Source organism: Colletotrichum graminicola, assembly GCF_000149035.1.
Source record: "Colletotrichum graminicola M1.001 genomic scaffold supercont1.1, whole genome shotgun sequence".
In the NCBI taxonomy this organism is placed as follows: Eukaryota; Fungi; Ascomycota; class Sordariomycetes; order Glomerellales; family Glomerellaceae; genus Colletotrichum; species Colletotrichum graminicola.
Window position 1 is genome coordinate 741,787 of NW_007361005.1, and position 18,077 is coordinate 759,863.

At 52.4% G+C, this 18,077-nt stretch overlaps 6 protein-coding genes across 6 annotated transcripts; all 6 read left to right on the forward strand.

Annotated features, from left to right (window-relative positions):
- Window positions 1-417: 417 nt before the first annotated feature.
- On the forward strand, window positions 418-710 carry GLRG_00197 (uncharacterized protein; the record flags this gene model as incomplete). The annotated part of the gene is made up of 2 exons (XM_008090882.1): window positions 418-428; window positions 488-710. 2 exons carry the CDS (start codon window positions 418-420, stop codon window positions 708-710), a joined length of 234 nt encoding a protein of 77 aa, XP_008089073.1.
- A 6,209-nt stretch (window positions 711-6,919) lies between these two features.
- Window positions 6,920-10,030, forward strand: GLRG_00198 (uncharacterized protein; the record flags this gene model as incomplete). Its single annotated transcript, XM_008090883.1, has 3 exons — window positions 6,920-7,051; window positions 7,219-9,823; window positions 9,879-10,030. 3 exons carry the CDS (start codon window positions 6,920-6,922, stop codon window positions 10,028-10,030), a joined length of 2,889 nt encoding a protein of 962 aa, XP_008089074.1.
- Window positions 10,031-10,253: 223 nt separating this feature from the next.
- Window positions 10,254-10,532, forward strand: GLRG_00199 (uncharacterized protein; the record flags this gene model as incomplete). Its single annotated transcript, XM_008090884.1, has 1 exon — window positions 10,254-10,532. The coding sequence occupies one exon, from the start codon at window positions 10,254-10,256 to the stop codon at window positions 10,530-10,532; it is 279 nt and encodes a 92-aa protein (XP_008089075.1).
- Window positions 10,533-11,666: 1,134 nt separating this feature from the next.
- GLRG_00200 (uncharacterized protein) lies at window positions 11,667-12,230 on the forward strand (the record flags this gene model as incomplete). The annotated part of the gene is made up of 1 exon (XM_008090885.1): window positions 11,667-12,230. The coding sequence occupies one exon, from the start codon at window positions 11,667-11,669 to the stop codon at window positions 12,228-12,230; it is 564 nt and encodes a 187-aa protein (XP_008089076.1).
- Window positions 12,231-16,019: 3,789 nt separating this feature from the next.
- Window positions 16,020-16,491, forward strand: GLRG_00201 (biotrophy-associated secreted protein 3; the record flags this gene model as incomplete). Its single annotated transcript, XM_008090886.1, has 3 exons — window positions 16,020-16,222; window positions 16,286-16,384; window positions 16,443-16,491. 3 exons carry the CDS (start codon window positions 16,020-16,022, stop codon window positions 16,489-16,491), a joined length of 351 nt encoding a protein of 116 aa, XP_008089077.1.
- A 1,028-nt stretch (window positions 16,492-17,519) lies between these two features.
- Window positions 17,520-18,023, forward strand: GLRG_00202 (OsmC-like protein; the record flags this gene model as incomplete). The annotated part of the gene is made up of 1 exon (XM_008090887.1): window positions 17,520-18,023. The coding sequence occupies one exon, from the start codon at window positions 17,520-17,522 to the stop codon at window positions 18,021-18,023; it is 504 nt and encodes a 167-aa protein (XP_008089078.1).
- Between the last annotated feature and the right edge of the window lie 54 nt (window positions 18,024-18,077).

Genomic DNA, 18,077 nt, shown 5'->3' on the forward strand with positions numbered 1-18,077 from the left:
TGAAGAACTGTAACCTTTGAGATGTGTTTGCGCGATAGCCACCAGCGCGGTGCCTTTGCGACAGAACCACACAGCGGAACGATACCAGAGGGCAGGTCAAGTACTTGCCGGAAATGTGAAGTCGTGTGGCTAGATCCAAGAGTGCAGTTTGCCAGAACCGCTCAACAAATGAATCGAGTGAGATTTCATGCGGGAGAGCGTGTTGATATATATCAAGTCGGACAAGCACAACCGGGCGCTCGCGGCCCCAGAAACACATCCAACGGCTCCTCCAGCACCCGGTACAATGCTGAGATGGCGATGGGGGTTGTGCATCAGAGACGGCGACCTTGTTGGATGGTTGGTTGCAGATACTCTCCACGACTTGTCAACCGCGACGCGCGTTTGCGCAACATACATCCACAAGAACAACTACAAATGACGGCCTCGTGAGTCTGCCTACCATGTGTCGCCCAACCGGCACGCAAATGAGGCTTTCCCTAGTCAGCTGGCTGCATGCTGAGTCCCAGCCTCATCGGTGTCAGGCGCATATCGAGCACTTCATTGGACCAACGAGCATGTCCAAGGAGGCGTGCAAGTCTGGCAACGAGCATCTAACAGGGAACACCGGTGCGCGGAATGCGGAGGTTGTGCCATGGTATGACTTCCCGAGAAACCTTCGTCCGGGGCCGCTTGTGCGGTACTACGGCATGCAGAAGGCCCGGGCATGACGTGGGCAGCATCAGAGACTAGGCATCACCCAAAGCCTCGATTAGACACGACATGTCGAAGGTGCAGGGCGCGGTAGGAGGGGTTCGAGGCAAGCTGCTCGGTGACGAGACGATAAATGCAGTCGGTGAACTCTGCCGCGCATCTAGCGATGTAGAAAAAAGAAAGCGTACTGCCCAAATGGACTTCGGTGACGAGCACTTCTCAGTGGCAACACACGGCCGTCGTCCAGGAAACCGCTAGCTGCTCGGTCTAGATTTCCAGACCCCGCGGGAAAAGGACACGAGAGAATGGCGATGCTGGGCCACAGGTCGAGGGCCACAACCCGTGCTTCCCCGGGCTTGTCTCATCGCCAGAATCTGGAGCCGCGTCCTGCCTGCGTGTACCAGCACCCCCATCGCCCCTTGATCCGAGTTCGAAATCGGTAGCATCAACTGATTGGCGTGGATGATTGGCTGAGCGACAATTGAGGGACCGTCGATCTCTGGCGGCGAGGCTGCATTTCAACGCGCTAAGACCTCGGGTGCTGCGGGCATCCACTCCCCAAGATGCTGGCGGCTGGAGCTAAGAGCTTGAAGTCGGAGCAAGTCTGGAGGGAAAATGGGGCCGGGCCTTATTAGTGTTGTTGCATGCAAGGGAGAACCAAAGCGTGAAGATTGGCCGGGATGCAGATAACTATTTGCTGACTATCCCCTCGGGATGTTTGCTCCAGGCTTAGAAGCACCCCGACAAGAGCATGGGGAACCTATAGAAGATCAGGGACTTGTAGCCAATCCGCATCGGTGGACAGTACAGTGGATTGTGTAGTCGAGGGTCGAAGCCGACTCTCTCTGTGTGAAGAAGCTGATCGGCGGAGAATGGATGACGGCTCCGAAGACGCGGGACCCAGTTCGGATTGCCGCTTTGGGGCACTGGACGGGCACTAGCATGAGCGTGGCTGGCTGGCTGGTAAGACAGCATGTCTTGGAGGGTTTTGGTGAAGGGGGTTGCGCCATCTATGTCAGCCGCCAGGCACAGCGAGCACCTCTCTGCCTTGGCCTTTTGAGCTTCGCCTCCTACCTCGTGCGAATTGTTCATGTGGGGTGTGAGCGATTCGAGACCAGAGTCGGTGATGTCAATAAGTTTCATGAGATGATGTGATCCAAAACAGGGTTTTTCTTTTTTGTCTTTTTTTTTTTTATATTTATCTCTCTCTCTCTCTCTCTCTCTCTCTCTCTCTCTCTCTCTCTCTCTCTCTCTCTCTCTCTCTCTCTCTTTAATTTTTAAGGGGGGAATAACGATGGCCTCTGGTGCATAAAGATGGGAGGGCGATAAGAGAGGAGGCCGTGCTCGAAGACGACGAAAAGGTGTCGTTGGCATGGGGCTACTTGCACATCCCTGGCGGTCACTGATGCGGCACGGTACTTTGCTGCAAGGTAGCGCAATATCGGCGGAGACGGGGTGGAGAGCGAGATTCTTGTTGGCTCCCTGAGTTCTTTGAGGGACGCATTGCAGTTGCAGTTGTGGTTCTGGTGCAAGTTCCAACGGTACCCGAAACCCCGATCACGATAGCACTGTAGCCGAGTGTGCTGGCCGTCGCTGTGTGGTTGGTTTGGACGGCGTTTCGACATTGTGTGTATGCCTTATCTCACCCATCAGGCAGGGAGAGAGAACTGGGGCAGCCACGGTCAGCGCTAACAATGAAGAAACATAAAGTGGACAAAGTCCTGACTCTCGAGACAGTGCCGCTATGGAGACATCGTCTGTTGATCCGGTTGGCTGGCCGGGGGAGCTGACGCCAGGCAGAACGACGAGCAGCCTGGACAATAAGGCTTATTGTGCAATTGAGGCAAGACAAGGAGAACCAGGGACAGCACTCATCCCGGGAGACGTGATAGTTCTGGGCTGCAGGCGATGTGTTCTTGGGTAGGCAAAGTTCGTTCCAAAGTATGGGGCTTACGTTTGCTGTTAGTCAAGATGAGATCAGATACAGATCAGACAGGGCCGCTGTTTGGACCAGAAGCCTAAGTTTCAAGGCGATAGCCGGCAAGTCGACGACAGCGTTGTGCAGAGGCAGAGCCATAGGGGGGAGTGGCCAAAGATTTTTGACTTTGGCGGCCTAAACATCAGGGTCATGTACCTGGCCTGGGACAGTTCAGCATCGGCGGGAAGTGTGTGGGACACAAGATTGCGCCATGGCTCGCTGGGTTGAGGAGACTCGGGGTCGTGAACTTGGACTTGAGCGGTCAAGCGGCTAGGACGCTTGAGCCGAGGGACCTAGGTTGGTGAAATCTGTGCCATGGTTCGCAAGAACCGCGGTTGACAGCTGGCTAGCCAAGCCGTCGTCTGTTCGTTTTCACATGAGATAACTAGGCATGGCATGTGTTTGCTGAGTTGTCAGTAGGAGGCAAAGACGACCAAGTGCCGGGTGTACAAGCCTTAACATGCATCCGCCCGTCCCTGTAAATCCACATCGGTGAGTGCCAAGTAGTTTACGAGTGACGCTGCTGTGGGTGATGATAACGTTTTGACGTGCAGGCTGGGCCGCGCATTCGAGGTATACGAGATGCTCTGCAATCGGTATCCTGTCCTGGCCGAGAACTGTGCTGAACTGACGTGTCGAAACAATGTAGGTCTGCGATTCGGCAACAACACAAAAGGCAGCAGCTTCATGCGTCCGGCCGGGTCTTCTGGCGTGCATCTGGAAGGGCGGGTGGAATACCGGAAAGGTGGGCTGCAGGCATAGCTAGCTGCGTCAGGGTTGCTGTCCATACCTAAGGTAAAGTGAGTGGATAAGGTTCCATTGGGGGCAAGCTGCTACAGGGGAGAGTGGTGCCATGTGCAGGTCTAACATGTAAGGAGACGCCTGTTTGCACTGGACTGATTGCTGCAGAGACACGGTTGAACGCTATTAGAGGCCACAAGGAAAGGCTGGGAGGGGGGTTCTAACGGAGATTTCTGCCACAGCTACTACGTACTTAATTACAAGTAAACGATGAAATTGCCACAAGGGACAAGCGACCAGGCGAAAGGTGTTCCGATAGGTAGCCAAACCGTCTAGGTACGTACCTGACATCGCGTTGCGAGCCAGACTCCAGCATGTACGTACCTTTTTGGATTTTGAAGTGCGTAACATATGGGGGGTTTGACGTTGATGAATAGAGGTTTCTCGTCGCAGGGGCCGAGAGGAGGAGGAGGAGGAGGAGGCACGCCATAGCAACAACGCAGTAGGTACGGTACGTTGAGATGAGACACTGGCAAACTGTTTGTGTTCCGCGGGAGGAAAGCAAGCGGTTGGCCGAGTCGAGGAATCATGGCAGTGGGTGACTGCCAGCGTTCAACCATGTACAGTGCCTCAGGCCCAGCTTTGAGGTACTCGTCCATGTACCTACCCAGGTAGCTAGGTAGGCACAGCAGGTACCTCTCTAGGTTCCTTCCTACCTTGGTAGGTAGGCATGTGCATGTGAGAAAGGTACTATTACATACAGCACCCGAGTGTTGTCCAGGTCGCGGCCGTGCTCTCTGTTTGCCTTTTCTGCCTCTGTCTGCCTAGGACACCCGCATCTGCCTACCTACTATCCGTAGTTACTAGTGGAAAGGACGGCAAGGGCTTGTGAATTGTTTCGACGTCTGCCGCCTTCCCAGACGCGGAAGCTAAGCGAGCTTGCGAGTGGGTACGGAAAGAGACGAGATGCAAATACCGAAACGGCATACCCTTGTTTTCTGTCCCCCGGCATGTCGCCGGTGTTGTAATCAACGGGACATAGGCAGGAGTGCAGGAAGGAAGGGGAAGAGCGTTAGTGGCAACGCGAGGAAGGCGATGGTGGTAATGTAATGGTGGTGGTGGTGGTGGTGGTGGTGGGCGGTGAAGGCAAGCAAGTACCTCCTACCTTCCGTGTGTGCTTGTTACTAGTCTTATCGCGATACATGAGCCTTATCGCGCCATGATGGCATTTGAGTACGACTACAGCCAATACCCTTACTCGGCCCAGTCCCCCATTCGCCCTCTTGTGAGTCTGCTCCCCACATTCTCGCTTGTCTAACCCCCTTCCCCTTCCTGCGCGACCGAGACCGGACTAGTACAGGCAAGGTATCCCTCTCCAGCTGCATCCCCGTCCCACCATCAGAAAGACCCCTGACCAGTGACCACGGGGATATGAGCGGGGCCATCGGTCGCGATGCACCTGCATTGGCTGTTCCAGAGCGGCTTGGAATTAAGCCGGTAGTGTACGTACCTGTTTTCACGTACCGCAGCAAGCAGGTGCAAGGTGCACACTCGCACACCTTGGGGAAAGAGCTCCACCGGACAGGGCCGCGCACCGCATCACGAGCCCCCAGCTGCACGTCCTCAGGTCACCCGCCCGCTCTATCACCGTCCTGTCGCCCAGGAACTGTACTGTATGCCGTGGGAGAATGAGAGAGAAAGAGAGGCTAGTAGTGTATTATTCTTTGACGAGGACTCAAAGTTTGTTGGTTGCCCTCGATATCCATCCATCCCCTTTACTTTCCCCCCAGGGAACAGATACATGCTCTGCCCCCTAACCTCAACATCCGTCCACCCAGCCATCAACTCCTTTTTCCCCGTTCAAAACTCATGTCTGCCTGACTGCGCAGGCTGTAACCACTTCGCCGGGTGTGTGTGTATGTATGAGAGAGAAAGTGAGAGGGGGGGGAGAGGGGGGGAGAGGGGGGTAGAGAGAGAGAGAGAGAGAGAGAGAGAGAGAGAGAGAGAGAGAGAGAGAGAGAGAGAGAGAGAGAGTGTGTGTGTGTGTGTGTGCAACTCTAGCTGCACCTTCTCCGTCCTGTTGTTCTACCCATAGCATCACGGCGCATCCACCAACAAGCCGCCGCCCACATCAGCGCTTCTTCAACATCCCGATCAGGAGGTTGGTTGACTAAGACCAAGCGCCCCGAAACCTCGAGGCATCATCTTGTTGATCATTCTGCTCAGACCCCAGATCACCCCGGTCTCCCATCTCTACTCAGTAGAAACTCCAAAAGCAAGAGCCACCAGCTGCCAGCGCAGCGCATCTCATACGGTGCCTATAGTACCCTGTTGCAGTCCATCCAATCCATCCAATCCATCCACCCCGTCGCGCTATCGCTGCGCCGCTCCAACTGCTAGGTACCCTTTATCGCATCAACCGCACGCACACCACACAACCTTGCCCTATCTTATCGGCCTTATCCACTTCGGGCCCCATCCGTCCTCGTCACTCCCGTCTTGTCTCTGTCACTCAACTCTCTCCTTCGGCGCGTCCCTTGACCTTCTTCTACGTCGCCTGCCCATCCATCCCCATCTCGACCGCTTTTCTTCCTCTTCCGCCAACCTCGACTTCTCTCTCCCTCTCTCCTATCGCCGCTCGGTCTCGTTCTCAACTCCTTTGCTTTCCCACCACCCACGACAACTCTCGACTTCTCTGCCCCCGGTTCCCTTCTCCGACCTTTGTGCATACCTACCCAAGGTAGCATACATCATATCCCACACCACACCGTTGTACCGCCGTTTGCCTTGTCCACAACCTCCTTTCCATCAGGGTGCCTGCCGAGTACAAACGCCAATAGCCTTCTCAGCTCCGAGTCATTAGCTTGACCTTGGACCTTGGCTGCAAACCTCCCCCGAAAACCCTCCCATATATTGCGAGAGCCTCAAACGGCTGGTACCTCGACTGCTTAGCTTGTTTCTTAACGCTCCTCGCCCGCCCGTATTAGTCACATCCATCTCGACCATTCGGTGCTTCCCACCTCGCCTCCGATCATCGCTTGCTCATCTCAATACCCCAATAAATCCATCCGTGTTCGCCTTTGACTTCTGTCGACTTTCGTTTCTACCCCGGCTACGTCCTCGAGGCCATCCTGTACCCGCACACGGACGTCACGACGGCCCTTTCATTCAGCAGCGACCTGTCGCTTGTGCGTCTTCGACCTATCGGATAGCTGCCTGCTCTGCTGTCTGCTCTACAGTACCTGCCTGCCGAAGCAATAACTCCAGTATACAGGCTGCTGCCCGAAGCTGCGCCCACCTGCCCGTCTCTGCTTCTTCTTCGCGCAACTCTTCCCTCTTGTTCCCTTCATCAACCAGACCAATCTCGATCATCTTCTCTCCCACCTCGGACGTGTACATGACGATACCGCGCGCCGCCGACGTCTTTCGAATAGAATAGGCCCGCGGCCTGGACTCGACTGCTCTTCAACCTCGCACCTGTCCTAGACAATCTCACAGGCGACAAACATGGCAGAACGGCTCCCAACCTCATCCTCCTCGCGGAGGCGACGCGAAGGCGATGCTTCCATCGGGGATTTTGTGATTGGAGGTGAAATCGGCAAGGGCAGCTTTGCCCAGGTTTACAGTGGCTACCATAAGGTTCGTGGACTCCCTGCCCCAGTTGCCTCTCGAGGGCCGCTTTCCCCAGCAATGATGTGTTGCCCTTGAGCCATTGCTTCTTGCTTCCTGAACGGCCATGTGTTCTCGGTCTCCTGCTATGTCTGAGTATACGTCCATCGTTCATATGTGCTGACACGCGATGATAGAGCTCCAAAGCAACGGTGGCGATTAAGTCGGTGGAAATGGGCCGGCTCAACAATAAGCTCAGAGAGAACCTCTATGGCGAGATTCAGATTCTCAAAACCCTTCGTCACCCTCATATCGTCGCTCTGCACGACTGCGTCGAATCGGCCACACACATAAACCTCGTGATGGAATACTGCGAGCTCGGCGACCTGTCTTTGTTCATTAAGAAGAGGGACAAACTCGGCACCAATCCTGCAACCCATGAGATGGCGAGAAAGTACCCCGTCACCCCTAACTCGGGTCTTCACGAGGTTGTCACCCGCCATTTTCTCCAGCAGCTTGGCAGTGCCCTGAAGTTCCTGCGCGAGAAGAATTATGTGCACAGAGATGTTAAACCCCAGAACCTTCTCCTTCTGCCATCGCCAAGGTTCAGGGAAGCGCATTCCCGCCCGATTTTAACTGCCAGCCAGGACTCGCTGATCCCCAATTCCGGCCTCGCATCCCTTCCGATGTTGAAATTAGCTGACTTCGGCTTCGCTCGCGTCCTTCCATCAACCTCGCTCGCCGACACTCTCTGCGGATCGCCCTTGTACATGGCACCGGAGATTCTCCGTTATGAGCGGTACGACGCCAAGGCTGACCTCTGGTCTGTCGGGACGGTCTTGTACGAGATGATTACTGGTCGTCCTCCTTTCCGTGCCCGAAACCACGTTGAGCTTTTGCGTAAGATCGAAGCCGCCGAGGATAGGGTTAAGTACCCGAAGGAACTTGTGGTCAGTAAAGAGCTGGTCAAGCTCATCGGCAAACTTCTCACTCGCAACCCTGTTGAGCGCATGAGATTCGAAGACTTCTTCAACGACCCAATCCTGACCGACCCCATCCCAGGTACGGTTGAGGATGATGCCCCTCCTAAGCCGGAGCCAAAAGCATCCCGAGATTTGCGATCTCTCGGACGATCTGACTCAACATCGTCTTTGTCGCGCCGCTTATCTCTTCGTCGACAAGCCGAGAACGAACCTGTTCGTGAGCAAGGAGACGTGGCCAGGTCGCCTCGTGACAGGCCTTTGAGATCACCGCAATCGCCTAACCCGATCGAAGGTCGGGCTCAACTGGCTACAGCCGATACGGCCACAACACGTACAGAACAGTCGCCAGGGAAAGAGACTGGAGAGGGACTGGGAATTCGCCGTCCGCCTTTGCCTCAGCCCTCGACATCTGCGCCCAGTCGGTCGCACAGGCTCTCCAATGCGTCTCTCAACCGCCCTTCAGCCCGGGCTTCTGCGTCACCGCCCACTTCTTATCTCAATGACAACTCACCGAGAAACAAGCTTCGTCCTGTTACGGAGCGAAGCGTTACAGAGCAAGAAAAGGCTGCTCAAGATGTCGCATTCGAGCGAGATTACGTCGTCGTCGAGAAGAAACACGTAGAGGTGAATGCGTTTGCCGACGAAATGGCAGCCAACCCGCGCCTGACCTCGTTGTCACCCAAGTCAGGACAGATGATCCGTCGAGCAACCCAACAGGGGCCCCCTCATTCGACGACCGGAGCTGGACGTGTGCAGCCCTCTAACGCTGTTCAAATTGCACAGGGCAAAGGACGCTCCGGTCATGAACGTCACGATTCATATGATGGCAAGAGTTTTTCGGCTAGCCCGACAACCCAGGGATTTATCGCAAAGGCCATATCTGATGCCAGCGTCCGTCTGTTTGGATTCAAGGTTCCTCAGCATGTGCTAGGTGGTAAAGGGGCGTCTCCGCCTCTCTACAGCCCCTTCCCTGCTTACCCGACGCCATCGGCCCCTGTTGGTCTCATCGGTGACGGCAGGCAAAGCGCCCCCGTAGATGAAGATGCGCGAGCCGTCAAGCTTATCCAAGATTTTGCGCATCGAAGTGACTGCGTCTACGGGTTTGCCGAGGTCAAGTACAAGCAGTTGTTCCCTCTCGCACCATCGATGGAGCATGGACTTGGCGGTATGCCTGCGGACCAGATCACTGGAGACGAGGATGGACTTACAATTGACGCTGAGGTCCTCTTATCGGAAGAGGCGTTGGTTCTCTACGTCAAGGCCCTGACTCTATTGGCTAGGGCTATGGACGTTGCAAGTCTATGGTGGACACGGAAAACGCGTGGTGACTCAGCAGCATCTGTGGCTGAGGTTTCCAAGGAAGGCCTTGCTCAACGAATGAACTCGACCGTACAATGGGTGCGAAGTCGCTTTAACGAAGTATTGGAGAAGACGGAGGTCGTCCGCCTGAAGCTCATTGCTGTCCAGCAGAAGCTCCCAGAGGACCACCCCAGCCACCCAAGTAACCATGGCGGAGAGTCGGTTGGCTCAGCTACGTCAGGCACAAAGGATGTCTATCTCACCCCGGGCATTAGCGCCGAGAAGCTGATGTACGATCGAGCCTTGGAAATGAGCCGAACCGCTGCCATTGACGAAATTACGAACGAGAACCTTGAAGGTTGCGTCACCTACTACGTCACAGCCATTCGTATGCTTGAAGCTGTCTTGGACAACGACGAGGACACGATTAAGCGGCGCTACTCGAGCTCGGGCAAGGATCTTCCACGTGAGGAGATCTCCAGCGACCTGGACAGCGATGATCAGCAGGTTGTCAACCGAAGTAAGTCTTGCGCGCAATTCCCAGGAATTAACCGCCGATGTTGACCTTTGTCTAGTGATTCAAATGATAACTGCTCGTTTATCGACCGTCCGCAAAAAGATGGCCATGATTGCAGAGGCATCGAGATCGCAGCAGGCGGCGCAGCTTCCTGGGCGCAAGCGCAGCGGTGACGTGACGTTGCGTAGCGTGCCGTCGCACGCCTCATAAGCCTGGGGCGAAAGCTTGCTCAAAAGGAAACTTGAAACTCGTTTCACTAAAAGGAAAATCAACACAATGCCTCACGGCTACGAATAACTGCTTTTGTTTTATACGTCGAGTGTCCTGGCCAGTCGACGACTTGTCTCCTTAGCGATCTGAGCTGAGGATACTGATCAATACTTTTCATATATTGGCGTTGGGGGAAGGCAAACTTGCATACTTAGGGTTTTACATGACTGTCTTTTCATTCTTACCTCCATCTCATTGGCGTTGGGAACTTGCGGCTCCGAAGTTATCAGCAGCGTGGCTGGATAACATGGACATTTTCATCTATTTTTCAAGGATCCGCACGAGTGCGCAGAAGGGGTATTACAGGACCTTGAACCGGCATGGCAGCTTGGCTTTCATTGTGTTCTTTTTATTACACCAGGACGACCACAGGCGGATGGCAATGGGGATCATGGGTATGGCTTGGACATTATTGCGGGAGTGTTGCATAAACGCCCTTTGAGGTATTGCCGGCGGATATGCGTGTTCTTCGCTCTGCTTTATTTGAAACAATACTGAGGAAATGTTCCAGCCATCGACATGTACCGCAACATGCTCTTCTCGTGTCCCAAATGAGGTTGTGCAAGAAGTTCCTTTGCATGCGGGTACTGATCCATTTCCTATTACCATTATGTAGTGCATATCAATGTTCCCATCCGGTAGATCTTGGGGCTCGATAGCTCCTACTTTTCAATGTACATAACGCACCATTTCAAGTGTTGCCCTTTTGGTCATAATCATCCCACCCAGTTGTCAAGGTGGACAAGGACACGTTTGTGCCTTTTTGATACACCCGACACAGAAACCGCAACTTCACGCTTGGTTTCTTTATTCCTATGGAATTAGACAGGGATTCATACCCAGGAAACGTATTAAATAGTGAGGTTAGGTTGCTTTATCAAGCCCCGCGTCATTCATTGACATGACAATGACATGATACCTAAGTATTGAAGTTGGCCTGGGCAATGGCCTTGTGCGATTGTTATCTTCTGCGGCGTGATGTCTTTGTGGGATATTTACACTCTTAAAAAAGGAATTGTGCGTGTGAAAACGCGTGGTTTGCAACAATCAAGCTTGTTCCGCAACTCTACAGTAGGTGATGCAATGGGATTTGCGATTGTTCAGGGACTCCTTCTCACTCCGGCACGTCTCAGTATTCTGTGTCTAACTATATAGTTCTCTTCAGTGCACCTTTGACATTCTGGCTAAGTTGTCTCAACATTGCCAGGTTTCGAAACATATCGATTGAGGACAGCACGTAATCCAGATCATGTTGTCTTCGACTAGTCCCAGGCCCAATAGGAGACAGACAACTCGACAGGAGAGTGCGAGTTCTCCCTTCCTTGAGGCATTTGTACATGTAAGTTCACAAACCACTGCGAAGAAATACCAGCCTTGGTCTGAGCCGAAAGAGAACCTTGTGCGGTTCTACCCCGTGGATGAGCCACGTCCTCTGCCCTCTACTAAATTGCGATACATTGAAGGCATCCCGGTTCTCCCCCTGCAACCCTCTCCCAAGACCGCCTGCCGTCCGAAACGCACTTCCCGGCCCCCCCCGTGCCCCGAACCCAGGTTGTCGGTTCGGCCGCCGTCGAAGATGCAGTATGTTGACGGCCTCCCTGTCCTCCCTAGGACCGATACCGAGATAGCCGCCGCCCTGGCCGCCACCCTGGCGAGACAGCCCCCGGTCTGCTTCCGCGACCATACGCGCGGCCGGTGCATTCACTGCACACTCACGGCCTCGCCGTGCACCTTCACCAAAGCCACGCCGTCGACGCCGTGCGGACGGTGCCGGCGGCTCGAGCTGATTTGCATGGTCCGGAGGCCGGGTACGGCGAGGCGGATCGTCACGGGGGACGAGGTGGGGGACTGGATTCCCGTGCAGCGGGTGGTCGAGGAGGCTGTCGGCGAGGGCGGGGCACGTGCGCTCGCCGAGAAAGCCATGCGGGAGAGCGAGGAGGAGGGGACTAGGGCGGTGTTTGGAGACTCCTTCGGGGCGAAGGACGTCAGGAACTGGTCCCTGCCGAGGGTATTCAAGGGCGGGGAAGACGGTGGTGCGCTTTGGCGGCAGTTTCTAACTAGGAAGGACGAGCATGAACACAAGGAGACTAGGTGCTTGAACGGACACTCTCTACCCTCGGCCGTCGTCGAGATAGAATGAGAAAGTGGTTGTTTACACAAATCAAAAGGACGGGCTAGTGAAAACAAGCTGTAATATTGAACAACAAGATTTGGTGACCCTGTTGATGATGCTAGCTGTTTTCAAGTTTCTCGAGACTTTTCTCCTCCGTGTCTCGGAGGCTCCAATTGAAAAGACAAGCCATTATAGGCAAAAGGAAAAAAAGGCAAATGGGGTGGAAAGAAGAATGAAACAATGACCAGTTGACCGAGTAAGGTATGTATACATAACAAAAGCTAAGATGGCTTAAATGCCCATCCACTCAGCCGCCTTACACACACAAGTTTCTGCCAGATACTGCATCAGCATCTGTCTCTTAATCCGCCAGATGCTCTCTCTCTTTCTCTAACCGCTTCCTTGGCTACAATTGCTTCCTTCACCCTGGACAACTCGCCTGCTTGACCTTATTTATTGCATCTTTTTGATGATTTCCATGCCTGCATGCAAGCAACGCTTGTTTTCCTCTTTCTTCTTCTCCTTTTGAACTGTTCAAGAGACACTCAAACACCCAACTGGCTTGTACTCTCCATTCTCACTCGAACATAATGCCAAAAAAGCAAAACACTGACTACGTTGGAACTTTCCGAAAGCTTTTCCAACAGCCGCCACCTCATATTTTTGGATACCTCTAGTTCACATCGAGCCTCATTGAAGAGATTTATGCGAGAGTGCTGAGGTAGAGTCAGACTGCAATGACCTGGTCAATGGTGGCGGCCACAGATGAGGAACAGCTGACTGGGGTGCGTGCTTTGTGGCACAGCGACTAACACAAGTCATTATAACGGGGCTAATAGTGTGCATTATATCCACACCCATTTTGGTATTATCATTGTTATCTAAATATTCGCTCATTGCGATACCCCATTGCTGGGGAAGTCCGTTGCACGTGACATTGTATCTGGCTGGCATTCCACGTAATTAAGTACCTTTCTTATGGCTATATCCGTACAAGTGTGTGTGTGTCTTCAACCACGTGGCGTAGTTGCCTGGCAGCTGTCACACGCACCCCTGCCTTCCACGTTCCATGATGCTTGCACTTCCATGCGGCTGCATTAACTTGTCTGACAGTCAGCTGGTCAATAGCCTTGTTTTTTTTTAGCTCATGCTATCTAATCTCGGGAGCCACGGTAACGGCTTGGCCGGCGGACATGCTTCATGGTTCGATATCCACCCGCTGGCAATCATAAGTCAGTTTCCTACTTGTTGAAGCACAGTATGAGTAATGTTATAATGCCTGTTGTAAATGTCTAGGGACTCCTTGGTTACTTTAGCCTCATTACCATGCGGGGTATACCGGTAGTATGGTTGCGGGTTGGTGGGCTGACCAACCATGGTTCCTGCCCTTGGACGGGAACTGTGTAACGCTCCGCTCCTATATCACAGTGCGCCTTGTCGCAACTCTAAAACAATCATATCAAGGTCTTCTTATCGATCATATGATATGCCTACCTTGCAATGAGTCGAGTAGCCGAGGTATATTGAATATCAGCCAAGGCCTTGGGTCTAGACTCCTGGCAGGCCTAGCCACTTGGGATGACACTCAAAAAACTAGGGTATTATTCAGTTCGTTATTAATTTGGAGTACGAGTATCCGTATTTTGACGTAGGCAAATTGGTGTACTGAGGTATCTAACTGCTTTTGGCAAGTGCAAATATGATCCAAGCCTTTCCCTACAGGAAGTGCACTAACAGCTCCCACATCTAGACTCACTCTCATCACTAAGTGCACTCTATAGAAATAAGGATAGCTTGAAAAGAAATAGAGCGATTAAGAGGCAGAAAAAAAGAGAGAAAGATGCATAGGTTTAGAGGTTATGCTTGGAGTTGGGGCTAGTACTAGAGTAAGAGATGTGTTATCAACTATTAAAGGTTAGAGGGATAGCTGAGGGAAGTGCGAGATATCTGTTAGTGCTATGTCAAAATACCAATCCGCCTACGTCGAAATACTTATACGGATACTCATCAATCTATTACTCGTGTTCCAACTACAAGGACTGGTCAGTCTTAAAGTGCTAACAAAGTGAAACTGTGCACGGGTCTCCCGGCTTGTCAGAGACGGGCGGACTTTGTCAGGATCCCGGAATAGAGGGGCTGTCTCGATGGAACTAGGGTATTCCCTTGCAGAAGTCATGACTCTATGTAATAAGCGGACAACTTGCAGAAACGACCGGATGAACGCAAGCGGGTGTTGGAGGGCGGGCGATCAAATAAGGCACGGACGCAACTAGAGATTGAAATTTGTACAAATTTCGAACTCGATGCCAGGACATAGAATAGCTCCATTGATATGTTGACGGCTAGTTAGTCAATACCGCTCTCACTGTAGCCCTTAGGTAGTCTTTTCTTATTGGCACCGAGCCGAAACTGATAACGAGAGGTATGAAGAGACCGTTGCAATCAAACGGTAAAGCAAAAGTTTTGCGCCCGCAAGTATCTCTTGGATTGCGCGTTGAGATATCTTGTCTCATCTTTTGGGACGCACCTGACTCAGAAGGAGCATGCATAATCCTAGTACAGGCCTATGGCCACATATCGCGGTCTCGGAGAACCTGTCGGCGACTATTTTCACCTCGGCTTGCTCATTCACCAGCCAACAGCCCTTCCGTTGCATGACTTCAACTTTCAGTCAAGTTGGTTTGCGCCATGGTTGATCCGGAGTATCCGTATGATTCAGCAGTTGTCCCACTTTATCGGGTATTTTGTCCTGTATTGCGAGATTGAGATATGGCTAGAGGTGCTGCGTATTGGGTCATAACGCATTGTGGTTTCATGTACCGGGTGAACTGGGCTGGATCTTCTAGAACAACTATATTCGATAAAAAAAAATCATACTCAGTTATGAGTAAGGACGAAGTAAAGCTATCGAACAATCTTGCTCAAAAGCCTTGGTGGATACCGTGAGTGATGGTGGATCCAACCAGCGATAGGTAGCGGCAACACTTACCGGAAAGGGACCCCAGAGCATAGGTCAAGGCAAGTCGATTTTCTGACGAACTCCGCGGAACACCGATCGGTCAAGCCCGGGCCTGTACGGATAATCCTTGCTGGATTGTAAGGGGTAGGCACATGATACAAACCGTTTCCGGCCTCGCTGTTTTACAGAAACTTATTGTGCCAAAGGACAATGGCCAAGTAAATAATATCTAACGTTACTGTATGCATGTTATGATCATGGTGTAGTCAGTGTATCCATCAAGCGGGTGGTGTCCATATTCATCTCTAAGTCTGCCCTACCGGCGTGCAGCCTTCTACTGAGATTCTAACAAGCACGCCTTGCTATGCCCGTGTTGTGTTTCAATTAAATCATGAGGAGGAAGTAGAAGATATTATCGAGATGTTGTTTAGAATTCGCAACATGGTTTCACCTTGCCCCTTCTTTTCATGCGCCCTTGATTCACGAACTGTATAGTTTTGGGCAATATTATCTTGCTGATCTTAATCCTTCAACACATCACAAGATGGTTGAACACACCGCGCCTAACTGCGGAGATCTCCTGAACTCTAAAATTCCTTGCGACAAGCCAAAACAGAAACCCCTTGACGACCAGCATCACACCCGTCAGGAGTAGATACATGCATGAGAACACGAACTGAAGTTGCTCTTAAGCAAAGAACCAAAGATTATAAATACCGTCTCTCTCCTCTTCGTGATTACATCTCTTTTCCTCATCATTCTCAACAGTATCATTCATTCTAACTTTCTTCAGTCTTATTCATATTTCAGCTCCAAAGCTTTCCTTTCACAACTCCAATTTTCAACCTACCGCCACAATGCAGTTCACCAACATTCTCTTTGCTCTCCTCCCGGTGCTGGCCACCGCTGCCACCGCTGCCACCGCTGCCACCCCTACCACCGCTGCCCCCGTTACCAACGCTTCCACCCCTCCCATCCCTGTTTCCGACGACTTGTGTCCCGCCGAACTCCGTACTACCTGCCCTCAGAGCAGTGATGGCGTTCAGCGTTGCCTCAAGCTGTAAGCACTTTGCCATCATGTTCAAACCACGAGTCAATGCTAACACCTCATCCCAATTTTTAGCAACGGTTCAGCTCTTTGTGTGATTGACTGCCAGTCGACCTCTGTCTGCCGCACCCAGTGCCAGCTGCAGGGCCACATCAACGGGTTCTGCACTATCGGGTATGTACAGCCTCTCTCGTTCAGGCTTGATACCTTCTAACCTTTTCTATCTTATTAGCAACAACCCTTGCATCTGCAGTGACATCGACGGCGGCTCCAACGCCTAAGCCAACTAAGGGGGCTGATTCCCTTGCTGATAGGCTATTTGAGATAGCCCAAGTGTGATTGGAATAGCTCAAGCTGAGAGACCTTATGTTCTGGCTTTGGCTTATTGCATCTAGTTTTCTGCTTTCAGGCATAGCATGGCTTCCATACTTGAAATAGACAAGGCATCAGTTGTATCATTTGTGCATAAAACATAGACGACCGTGAACCTCTCCTATACATCGCTGAAAGGTATCTCGAATGCTGAAGCAAAGTACTAATTGCTTTATTGATTTCCCCGTATGTATTGATATTATCCATGTTGAATCAAAAATCGACGCGGTCGTTCGTAGTTGGATAAGGAATCAATCGTCATTTTCCTGGTAAGTTTATATCAATGTGGTTGGCGCCAACAGTATTGCACGCAGGGGTGTCGCTTACATACATGCACCAGCTTTCCCCAGACTGAGGCAGCACAAAGCACTGTAAATACTCTCACTCAAAGACAGGCATCCGTGTAATGAAAGCAAACATTCCAGAACAAAACAAGTGTCTACTGATTCCTAAGAGAATTTGAAACCATGGCTCAGCTTCCTTGATGACTCAGCTGCAGGACGGTGGTCCAGGGGTGGCTGAGATGCTTTACGTCACTGTGACCGGTACACTCAAAAGCGATCCATAGTTAGCTCCGAGCTCTACTTATAAGGCCCAGTCTGAGGAAGTTACTAGGTTGCTCGCACTTCAAATCAATCACATCGCCAAATCAGCTTTACCTGGAAACCCCGAAGTGTTGCTTGCATCCAAGTACACCAAAGTCAGCATCGTCATGGCGTCCTCCATTCGCTCTCTCAGACTCGCGCAGCACACCCATCAGCTGATTTCGAGAGCCGCACCAACATCAGCCCGCATTCCTATGCAATACCTCGTAGAAAACACACAGAGGCGCCTTCTCAACATTAAATCCGCTCCAGTCCTCTACAGCGCTTCCGCGAGGGTCGTCGGCGCGCGGACGGGGCACGTTGAGGGCGACGACCTCGTTTTGGACCTCACCATGGCCAAGGCCCTCGGCGGGCCCGGCGACGAGGGTAAGACAAACCCGGAGGAGCTCTTCGCGGCCGGTTACGGCGCGTGCTTCCAAAGCGCCATGAACGCCTCAGCGGCGAGCATGAAGATCCAGATGCCCAAGAAACCCGAGGACTCGGTCGTCGAGACGACGGTTCATCTCGTCGGCGACATGAAGGGGCTCGATATGGGCCTTCGTGTCGATATGAAGGTCCGCGTCAAGGGGTTGAGCAACGAGGAGGTACAGAAGGTCGTCGACAAGGCCAAGGATGTATGCCCGTACAGCCGCGCAATCAAGGGCAACGTGGAGACGAACATCAAGGTTGTGAAATTCGACGATAACGGAAGTTCTTCAAAGCCGAAGACAAATGTCAACTCGGGAGACACGGGAAAATCTGACAGCAAGCCTGAGGGCAAGTCTGAGAGCAAGTCTGGGAAAGAGTCTGGCGAAGTGGATGGCGTGAGACCGACAGGCCACAGCGACTACCAATGAGTGCGACATGGTTATGTTATAAACCTTTGTATTACGGTAAAATCGGTTGTAATC